Raw genomic sequence first — 12,068 nt, 5'->3', positions numbered from 1 at the left:
CGCAGAAAGAACCGTGTCTTGCAGAATATACCACCTAAGGAGTCTTTCTGCTGCGCCTTTTGCAATCAGACATGTCTGTCTCGTATTGGCCTTATTAGCCACCAGCGTGCTTGTAACAAATGTGGATACAGCCTTTCCCAAATCTTCATTCGCGAAACCTAGCCATGAAGATGAAGAAAAGAAGTCTTCGTGAAAAGGCTGAGGCCCAGTTAAAAAAACGGAAACCTTTGCAAAACTAAGCCATATATCTATTTCTGTATGATTGCTCCAAAAATAAATTACAGGAAAAATAAGGAAAAAAAAGTACACCCAACTGAGAGGAATGCAGCCTCTCAAACCTTTCTGTTAAGTTTACTCATTGTTACTTCTGTTACTTCTCTACTTCTTCTCCCTAGTCTTACTTGAAGTGCACAGCAAAAGTCCCATGATTTCTGAACAGCTACCTAAAGATCCCATAGAAAAATCAAAGAATAAAATCCCATCAGTTTACCCACAGTTTCTCGCAACCAGTGAACACTGATGAGATAGGACTGCCCAGAATACAACAGTTGGTATTATGCTGATGACACAAAATAGTTTAGAGGGTTTTTTCTCCTCTCCACATAGCAAACAGCATTTTTTAACTTTCCTACTCCTGAACCAGTATTCCACCTTTGCTGCAGGATTCATTTCTAGAAAAGAGTGCCTACCATGCATACAGATCCCTCTAAAAATGGCTTTGAGAACAACAGGCCTGACCACAACTTTTTGGTAACTTTAAAAAGTGATTATCTCAAAAGTCTCACACCAAGATAATATGAATATACAATGAAGAACTTTACAGAAATAGCAAAGACCATAGATTATGAGATTGTTTGCAGCTCTCGTGTATGAGCATTTCTTGGAAAACATACTATTATTTCAAAATTTGCACTGTACTTTAGCAAAATGACATTAACTGAACATATCACACACATTTAAGTACATCCACAACTACGATCAGCGAATACATAAATTTTGCAGAGCCCATGCTACATGAATATGGGATAGTGGCAAAAGAACTAAAAACACCAAAGGATTTTTACACAGATTGAAATAAGGCATTTCTGGCTGCTTCATTCAAAAAGATTATTTCTACAGTGTCAGACGTAGCACATACATATATTTATATCTATATTTATGCACACAAACTAAAATGTACAAATAGCTAGTTATACTACTAACACTTACTACTACCACATAACTTCAGAGGAATTGCAAAGTAAATAGTGTATTTGTCAAACACTCCATTTCCTCCTCATTCATTCAAGGCATTTCACAGAAAGACAGACTAGCAGACCAAGCTAGAGAAGAGATATATGATTCAAGTGAGAGCACATGCAGATGTTGGTGATGAAAAAAATGTCTCACCAAACCAGCTGATTAAAGTTCATGTCAAGAAGAAAAAAATCCATGCAATTTGGTAGTACATAATTATACAAGCATAAGGGGCCAAAAGAGTAACATTAAACGATTATTTAAAATATTTGGTACTATAATTTTAAACAGCAGAAGTCTAAAGAGATCAGGGTCTTCGTTACTTTAATAAGAAACTCTGCCTAGGTACCAAGGTTTCAAAGCTATACACTTTTCCAAAATAAAAAACTGAAAAGGAAGTTTCTGTCCAATGACCTTACAGGACTTATAAGATGTAAAGAAGGAGGTCAATGTGCAAAGCACCTCCATTCAAGGTTTATTCAGCATATCAACAGCGAGTTGTAAAAAACATGGCTCAAAACATAAGTCTGCTTTACTAGGTCAGCACAATATCCATCTCATTCACCCAAGCACTTCATTGTTGTTTCAGAGACACTCTCCAAGCAGAACAAACCACCCCTTCTGTGTCCCACTCCTGCTCAACCAGGCCTGCTGGAAGGTCCATCACTGACTCACCCTTCCAGTATCCCTGTTTTCCACTAGTTTTGTCAAACTCTGCTTTAAACATGCTGGTCCTTTCTGTGCCACAACCTTCTACAGCAGCAAGTTCTAAAAAGTCACACTCCCCTTTGTTTAAAATACCTTCAATTGTTCATTTCAGAGTAAATTCCCACCACTTCTGACACTAGTTTCTGCACTGTGCGACTGCATGACTAGCTCTGCCTACGTTAATAAAGAAGCAGCAGAACCTAGTCTGCCACAGGGTTCTGGAATGGGGGTCTGCAGCCTCAGTCATGAGACTGTCTGGAGGGAGCCATGACTGAACATAACAGCAACTTCACTGCTCTCTGACAAGAGAGACCTATGTCTCATGCACTATTCTTTAACGCTACAGGCATTTACACTTGTTCTATGTAGACAATTCACCCTGGAGGAGGTCCTTTATCAATTGCATGTGCTCTTCTCAAGGTTTTAAATTCTTGAGACAAAGCACTATCAGCTTTCTTTGAAAAATGGTTTCTACAGGATGCAGAGGTAATATGAGAGTAAAGTGTTCAAAAAAGACTGACAGTTACATAAATTTCTCTTTCCTTTTTAAAGTTTGAAGCCAGCCACATCCAACTTCAAACAATATCCAGAAACTTCATCATATATGCAATTTTCCCAGAAAGTTTGAAGTCCTTCCCCTTATTATCTTGCTGAGATTTCAGTCCAGAAAACAACAGATCCAGATCTGCATAGAGGTGGGTGACACCTGCTGAAGAAAAACAGCACCCATGGGGGTCTGAATGCATGCCCATTAGCAGCCCAACACTCTTTCCAGCAGAATGCAGGCAGCACACCTGCTCCAGAAAGGTAAGGCTGCCTTTCTCCAGCCAAATCCTCACTGCTCTCCTTCATCCCAGTATCCCTAGGAATCAGTCACCTGTTGAGAGCAGTGGTTCATTCGCCCTCCTCCCAACAGGAACAAACAGGGGAGCCTGTAGTCACTCCTCACTCATAAAATAGCAGCAGATCTCACATTTTCCATTTCATCACTTCTTTGGATTTTTGTTTCAGCACCTTCATTTCTCCACTGCACATGCATCTGTATTTGTGGAAAAGTAACAGAAGACAGATGGACAGTCTATTAAGACAATCATTACTCCAGACACTGGTAAACTTGTCTTTTTCATCCTCATCTCTTTGGCAAACCAACACTTTGTTCTGTGTGGGAAAATACCATACAAAGGAAATGTCTGAAAGCAGCAAAGGACTGTGTGCATCATGAAAGCTCAGTGTTTGTCAATGGCTATTTTTCTTCTTTGTTAAATGACCTGGCCTTGACTTCTCTGCAGCTACAACACTGCTTTTATTATACAAAGATTGGAACTCCCACAAATTCAGAGCTAGACAGCTGAAGACTAGAATTCACATACTGAAATAAGAGGGGGAAAAGGCTATCTCTGAACATACTTGGTTTACTCTGTTCACAGAAAACATTAAAGGGCATAATAAAATTTAAAAAGTTAAAATTCACAGACATCACATCTAGCCTTGAACAGCTGTCAGCTAAAGCTTATTTTTTTCCCAAAAATCATCTTCTTCCTAGAATCTCTAATCAAATCTCTTCCCACTGAAGATGAATCTTGCAGGTACACAAACACACTGAGGAAAGTATAGACTTCTATGCATGTTTCCTCCCTCTGTCTCAATAGTCCCTAATGAACCTGTTTACAAAACCAACAAATGCCCAAAGAACTGCAGCAAGGTACAACTTAACCCTCCTGTGACATGATGCAGCTAGTTATAAGCCCAAACACCAAAGATCTACCAAGAGTTTTATCTTGTAGCAATTTCTGATGTGGTAAGAAACCAGATATCAAAACCAAACAAAATAATAATTAAAAAAAAAAAAAGAAAATCAACCAAGGAAACAAAGGAAACAACCAGGAAATTTACCAAAATCTATAAAGAAAGAGGAGAAAGGGAAGTAGAAGCATAACAGGTCAGACGAGCACTAGAAAAAGGACAGACAGCAGCAGCTGTGTGCCAGAACACCGGCCAGAAAAAAATAGCTGAGAGGGATGAAGATGCATGTCACTATGTCAGTGACTAAGAAATAGAGGAAATATTACTAATGCAGTGAATAATGTTACCCATTTCATATAGGTTCACAGCTTGAGTTTTCTCCCTTACCCTTACAATCCTGCTTGAGGCAGATGTGCTACACTAATACATACTCAATTTAGCACTTTAGGTTCATGCAGATACTGTACACAGCACAGAAGTGCTACCTTTCAAATAGATCTTTCAGATATATCTTCTTCCCCCCACTATCTTCCAGAGAAAGTCAGCATTCAGGCTAGAAATACACAGCAGTAAGGAAGCTCACAGTTGCACAGTTTGTTTATATATATATATATATATATATATATATATATATATATATATATGTACATATGTGCATTTAGCAGCTGCTATACTAAAGAAGCATGAACACAGAAAGTGCATTTATCAGGGAAGTCATCAGTCAGATTACATCTTCAAAAATAGGAAATAACAAGCTTTCCAAGTATGCATGAAAACCCCATTAAAGGTATTAAATGGTAACCTCAGTTCAATTTTCTCCTCTCCCCACACATATCCTTACTTAACTACTTTATTTTAACCAAAGCTATCTGTGTGCTTCATAGGACCTACTAACAAAGACAGTATTAAAGACTGCACGAAGTCTACCTGGACATTGTCCTTAGAAACACTAAGCAAGGAACAGAGTGCAGACCAGCATCTGTAGCCAGAACATCTTCATTCAGCACCTATTCTCTCCACACCAAAGTAGGTAGTTCAATTTATTCCTCTAGGCCAGAAGCAAAGGTATTCCAAGCACTTGTGTTTCAGTATGGAAACAGCTCTAGTTAAACAAGCAATCCCATACAGATTACCATCTGCACTAAAAATAGTAACTCATATAGAAAACAACACTGTGTTTATGCATGGAATTATGTCTGTATCTATTTCCTCTTTTTACAAATTTATCTTACTTTATGTAGTTAAGACTGTTCCAAACAGTAATCTAAACCAACATATTTTATATAACTTTTAAAAGGCACATTGTTTTGCATTTCATAAAATCTGAGGATTCAAAATTTTTAGCTTACAAAATTTTGTATTCAGTAATGTAAGTAATTTAAGAAGAAAACCTCACGGGGAACATAAAAATCTTTATTGTCCACTTTTAGGTAGAACTTAGTTTCTTTCGTAATATCTAGTTTTACTTTTTGCTGCCATTTTACTGAAGCTTAAACAATTTTTTTCCATCAAGTAATAATCAACCATTTTCAGGAAACAGAACCAAACTAATATTACACAGACTGCTACAAAATTTTTTATAGGATAATATAAGTGCCACTCCAAAAATCAGAAATGTTTACTCAACATTCCTGCTCCAGGATGTAATTTCATTACTTTCATTGGAGAGCAGACAACTTGTGGTTAGCCATTTATTTTGTATTTTTTTCTGGTGTTCCTGTGTGGTCTTGTCAGACGAGTCTTTGAAAACACAAGCTGATGAAAAACACTCTACTTGCAACTGTAGATTTTGCATACCTTCTATTTATTCTCCTTTGAGATTAAAAGATTAGTGGTACTGACCATTTTGAACACATCTCTCAAAGTGTTTCACGTTATAACAGTATATTGAACCAGAAAGTCTCAATCATATTCCCTTATTGCTACTAACCACAGACAATATTAATACAGAGCCGCACTCACCTAAGCCCTAACAGGCAAATCAGAGGAAAGAGAGAGAGTAAAGGCTAGTACTAGGTAGGTTTGTATTTCTACTGAAGAACATGAACCATATACACAAAAAATCCCAAACAAACAAAACCCAGCAAGCAATGGTGTTAAAACTTCCTGGTAAAACTGTTATTCATATTACAACAACACTTTTGTGATGCACAACTATTTTAAAAAATACTGAGAAGGAATAAAGGTTAGCCTGATGGCAGCAGACACACTTATCACTGTGGCAAAGAGCAAAATAAGGCTCCTCTCCTGATTCTCACGCTGCTTCCAGCTCTAACCATTCTTCACATTCTGGTACCTAAATCAGTGCTGTGAAAAGTAGGCTGTTCAGGCTCCAGCAGACATGCCAAGCACAAGATGCACTTACACTTTGACATACAGAAAGAGAAAGCACTTGCCACGTCAGATTCAACCTTTACCTTTGAGAGAGTAAATGTATTAATTTATATGATGTTCCGTACACATATACATTCTGACGTTTAGCCTCCAACTCTAAGAAAAATTTAGCAGCAAAGCATACCGTTTTATGGTAAAAGAATGCATCAATAGCAAGCTAATCACCAAAATTATTACTATTTCTGCAGAACCTCAGATTTTTATACCTAAAAAATTTGAATTAAGTTAACCTTAGCCTTATTATTGTAACCATATTCACAGTCACTTTCATCACAGACTGGAGTGAGGATAACACCCTTGGCCTGCCTGTCCGAGTGGTCTCCACCTTTTCGATTAGCTATTCCATTCAAATATTAACTTCTAGCAGAAATACAAGAAAATAGCCATCTTGAAAAATTACATAAATTTGGGTCACTGACTAGTGCAGGCTGCAAACAACTGGGAGCAGTGTGTGCTCCCACCCAGCCAGGAAAAGATTTGTTTCTGTTTGTACTGGCCTGAGGCTTGGAACTTTAATTTCTCTCTTCTGCCATGCAAATGAACCAGGATAATGTAAACTGGCATAAGCACAAGGATCACATTCAGTTACAAGACCTAAAGCTCTTGTGGAAATGGAAATCAAACACAACAGACATTTATAACGTTATTATACAGTGCCTGCCCTGTAGTTGATTAACTTGGTCACTTACCCAAGGACAAATAATTAAAGAAAAACTATTACATTAAACACAACTGTTACTTAACTGACTTGCTCCTTCCTTTTGGCTCAAAAAAAACTATGCACTTTAAATTTCCAAATAACTATCCTAGTTATTTCCCTGGCACTAAAATCAGAATCTCTTATCGCAAAAAGTAAAGAAAAGCTCACTAAAACATATGCTTAACTCGATTTTCATGATCCTTTCTAAAGGACCAATGAATCCACTTGAAATACTAAATTTAAATTTTCCTTCTAACAACCATGAAGCTCCACAAACCCTTACTCTTCTTATCTCCAATCTCATCAGTATCACTTCATCAGGGTTCTCCAGTTTCCACTCACATCTGTTGCACCAAGGGTACTTTCATATCTTCACAATGGAAAAGTACTCTGTTTTTTCACCCTTCTCTCAGAACAACAGTCTCCTTCAAATTCTTCATGACTTTTACTTTATCATAGCTTAAGACTTCTTTTCTTGCACTTTTAGAGGATTTCATTCATTATCACAGCAGTTACTATTCCTTCTACCCTACAGAAAAAAAAAGAAACCATTCCAAGAACAGATTCTTCAAATAAAGTCATTTCTAGATCACAGCAATTTACAAAAGCAACAGTCCCATGATACACTTGCTAAAAGCTGAAATAATTTAATGGAAATGTAAAACAAAAAACACGTGAGACTAGAGAATCCTTATTACAAAGTCTTAGCTAGTTCTGACATCCAATTGTTCCAGCATCTTCTTCATTATTACAGAGTACATCATGCAATGTATCAATTTTGCTGTTTAAATCAAATAAAACTTTTGACGTATCTTCGCTGCTTGGACATGTTTGTTTGCAGGTCTGCTGACAAGGCCGATCAGCAGACTGGTATTTTTATAAGTGTTGGGAAGAGAAAGCACAAACACTGTTTTTTGAAGACTTGAGGTGTGTCTGTGAACATCTATTAATGAAGAGGTAATTTATTAATAAAGAGGTAGTCTTTCAAAAGAAAGCTACCAAGTCTCAGTCTAGTCAAAAGTAGGTATTTATCACTCAACAGATTTCACTCAAAATGCCAGGATGGCCAGAAGTTTTACTCTTTCAGGATCTTCAATCTGGCAAAGTAGGCTCCTTAACAATAGCAAGCCATTTGACAAAACCAAGCAACTAAGAGCAAGCAGCAATACTGCAGCACTGGGAAAACAGCACCTGCAAGCATATAGCTAGCTACTCAAGATTTGTATGTTGAATTTTTGGTATTATTGACTTTCTTTGTATGCAGTTTAGGGCAGAAAAATCTGTAAAAATTTTCAACTGTCACTGTATGTCAATGTAGCCCTTGCCCCTTCCTTTAGAGCAAATGTACAACTTCCAGACAAGAACCCACTTTTCTACAAACACATAAAACCTTATTGACCACAGAATATACACTGTTCTCCCAAGCAAGAGTGTACGTAAGAGAAAGGGAAAAAGAGAGAAAAGAACTGTCTCTTGCTAATGTTCTTTCAGCAAAGATTTATAACCCCTTAATGTTGCCAAACAAACCTACTACCTCCAGCCAAAGAGAGCCTAGTGATTGTATACTTGTTTTGTTTATTTTCACTACACACAAGGTTTTAAGGCAGTAAAATTTTTCATAAGCTGAAACCCTCAGCAGTAAAGAAACCACAACGAATGCAGAGATGTGATTACCTTCTTCCAAGTTCAAAACATTACTTCAGAAACATCAGCATATAAAGTAGGTTGAATTGCTGAGGAATGAACATACCTCAGTTTGTCCACCAGCCAACTCTCCAGACAACCTGTTGTCAGCCTGTTTTGAACAAAGGGTTGCTTTAATTAGTGAAATATTACTGACAGGGCAAATTCCAAAAATACTTCACTACAATTAGAAAACCTTTTCCCCTCCATTAAAACAATTTTTAAATAGCACTTAACCCCTACACAGCCACATGGGTAAGCTCTAAGTATATCCATTTCTCCTCTGTACATCAAAAAAATAGTTAAGTGAGCAATAAAAATGTTTACCAAAGCATCTGAAAAAGCTTACTGATATTATTACCAGAGGATTACGGCACCAATTCATTTCAGACCTGTATCAGATCCTGATAGGACTGAAGTTCCTTATGGGGGGCAGAGGGGAGGCCTGTGGCATGGGGCGGGGGGGGAAGCATAAAGGAAAGCAAAATGCCAGACAACTGTTCAAACCAGTTTTCAGTTCAGGTTAAGTTGAATTCACAGCTTATTACTATACTGACTGTAGTTGTCACATTCCCCTAGTTGCAATTAACTTTCCACCTTTTTGCTTTCCAGTTATTCTTTTACCACTTTGAGCAACTTAACAGGCCATGGTTCACCATGTGCCCCCAAGACTTTAACCTGCCCCTGCAAAGTCCTCCATACGGCCACTAGCATATTATGCTTATACATCATAGCAACTTGAACTGTGGAAATCAAAATTTACCACTGATAGAACAGGTAGTAAGACATCAATACCAGTGCATGTATTTTTAAACAAAGAAATACCATTTTGCAACCAAATAAAGGGTGGAGTTAAGTATTTTTTCTTAGAATAAGTGATAAAATCCTTTAAAGTTAAGCCAAACCAAACTCTGCAATTCAGTAACCTGAACTACTGTACTCTATACACTCAACTATGACAAATTAATCTTTTCCATGCAAAACATGCACATATACACAAGCTATTAATTGTATAATACCTACACCACAACATACAGATGCCCTTTTTTTGTTCTTACTGCTTGCATGTGCTGCGAGTACAGACAGATGCCTTCAGACTAAATGAAATGTCTTGTCATAATGACACTTTGCAGAATATTTATTATCTTTCTATTACACTGCCTCTTGGAGGATGGCTGTGTTTAAGTCTCTCTCTGAGACTGAATGTAGTCATATGAGTGTGCTCTGTGAAGAGGAGAAAACCCCTTATAGACTTCTTGGTTTAATTCTCCAAACATCAGGTTCCCTGAACTGAGATTAAGATTTCATTCATGCAACTTGGTGCTCCAGTGAGCTCAGTCTCAGGAAAGCAAGGTCATCTAAGTGAAAATTTCTAAAAGAATCTAACTACCTGGAAGTTTTACACTTACAGGTGTCCAACTCATGTCATCATTTCCAAGCATTACAGCCAACATGAGCTTGTACAGCTCATAATCTACTGAAGTGACTACTTAAATCGTGACCTATGCTAAGAGTTTCTCTTTACCGTTGACTGATCTAAATCTAGAGGCAAATACTTCCACAGAGACAGCAACATACCATCATCCTCCAAGGACCTCCAAAGGTCCTCATATAATAAGTCCCTATATCTAACGCAATTCTCAAAAAAAAATAGTTTTTGCAGGTATTGCACAGTTAATTTTCTTTAATTCACCCAACCCCAACTTTCTTTAGTCATCAGTTTTTTTTCTTCAAGAGACATTTGTTAAGAAAGTAATTCTATTACTAGAAACCACTTCTGGCACCTGCAAAATGGCAGGATTTGCCAATTTTTTGATTTTTTTTTTAATACTTCCATGTCACCCAAGATTTCTCAAACATAAAAAAACACCCCATGTTTTTCTTGGTTTACTCAAATTTAACCTTGAATACACAATCTCCTACTAGCAGAGGCCCAGCCACCAGCAGCTGACAAGAAGTCTCCATGAGTTCAGGAGGATTCAATTGTCCCCAGTTTCTTTTAAAAAGGCCTCTGTGATGTGGGTGAGAAGAGTCCTTATATTGTTTCCTTAGGACCCCAAAGCAGTCAGAATGAGCCAGCAACTACAAAAGTATCAAGACAACTCATCAAACTGAGGACAGACTGCAATTATTCATCCTAAAACGTGGTCTTTGTGAAACACATTTCTGAACAAAATTCTGTGAGATCTTAAAATAACCAAAGAGAGATCTGCAACACAGGAAAAAATTCCACTAAGTAAATACTAGAAGCTTATGCCAGCACTGACTTTTATGTGCTTCTAGTTTCTATCTTAATCAAGAAATAAAATCTTCATTTGTGGCATGATATACCCTCACAGAGATTAAAAGTTTCAAATGACATATATGCACACACAAACCTTTCCAAAGGTTTCCCATCCTAGTCCGGGGTGGGAAAAGAGGTAGGAGATTAATTATCTCTCTAACCTGATGAGTGCTATCTTACCTGCAGGATAAGCACTCGGGCAGAATTCTGAGAAAATACAGTGTGAAGAAAATCTTGATACTTTTGGAAAATCTTGACTTAAAAGAGCAACTTGAGAGGAGGCAGGGCAATACAAGTTCAACAGAAAACAATTTCAATAATCTTTAAGAAGTTTGGTTGAGAAACAGATATTTGATATCACCAAACGCCTGTTTACTTTCAGGTTACTTAAATATATATAATCATATACCTAAATATATGTAATCATTTCTATTCATATTTAAGATGTCTGAAGTTGAAATAAACAAGAACTAATTATGTTCATAAGAGTGAACTATTGTGGATTGACAATAAAGAAAATTTTCTTAAACTCACTGACATTTCTACATAGTACCCACATCCTACAGACAACCACAATATTATACACTGAGATGCATGGGAGGCTTTGAGTGATACTGAGCAGTTTTACTTCCCTCATCCTGCAGAATACATGATGTTGTTCTGAATGCAAACTCAGATGGATTAGTGCCAATTTCTTGAAATATCATAGATTAGGAGTTGCGCAGCCTTGCTTCCCGTCTCTTTTTTCTTCCTTCCCATCTGCTTTTTCTTGCATTCCCTCTATCTAGTCTGGAACTCCATCTCAGCAGAAAGAGAAATGTCTTCCTGCAGGCAAGAATGAACAATCTCTCTCCAGTTACAGAGTCATGTGTGGGCTATGAGCAATTTTGCAAACATAAAAGGAAGGAGGGAATTTGCTACCCATACATTAACAAGCTAAAACAAGCCAACCTGCAGATGGAAAGGATCAAAGCCTCTGTTTAAGTCACCTTAAAATTAATTCCCTCCAGGAATGTTCACCATCTCCCCCCATTCACACTATGTCCCCCCAGTCCCTCCCAGAGCAAAAAGTCAAACTCTTTTAAACTAATATGATACTCCCCAGAATACATGCATCCTTCATTTCTCTTCGAAGGACTATGTTCCTACCTCTTCTCTCTCTATCCCCAGACATGTATAAAGCAGATAGCTGACAGTTTTTTCCCTGTTGTCTATCAAACACAACATTATGCTTCACCAAAACGATTCAATGCAGGTTCAGGTTGGAAATGGCACCTGCATCACAAAAGAGTCATTTTTCATATGTCTGTCCTTTCCCAA

At 37.5% G+C, this 12,068-nt stretch overlaps 1 protein-coding gene across 36 annotated transcripts in view; it reads right to left on the bottom strand.

Moving 5' to 3' along the window:
- TNS3 (tensin 3) overlaps positions 1-12,068 on the bottom strand; it is a 225,684-nt gene that overhangs the window by 175,669 nt on the left and 37,947 nt on the right. For 23 of the 36 annotated variants that reach the window (XR_007906517.1, XM_051798814.1, XM_051798863.1 and 20 more), the window contains one exon: positions 8,532-8,576. The exons of 7 other annotated variants lie outside the window; for them this stretch is intronic. Coding sequence is in view for 11 of the 29 variants with exons in the window: in XM_051798814.1 (XP_051654774.1) it covers positions 8,532-8,576 (45 nt within the window). In the remaining 18 variants the exon portion in view is untranslated. 6 more of the 36 variants (XM_051798835.1, XM_051798846.1, XM_051798815.1 and 3 more) reach the window with 5 other exon arrangements.

Source organism: Manacus candei, unplaced genomic scaffold (genome assembly GCF_025592945.1).
Source record: "Manacus candei isolate 608988 ecotype Guabito, Panama unplaced genomic scaffold, ASM2559294v1 h1tg000049l, whole genome shotgun sequence".
Lineage (NCBI taxonomy): Eukaryota > Metazoa > Chordata > Aves > Passeriformes > Pipridae > Manacus > Manacus candei.
This window is presented reverse-complemented; position numbering and strand designations above follow the sequence as displayed.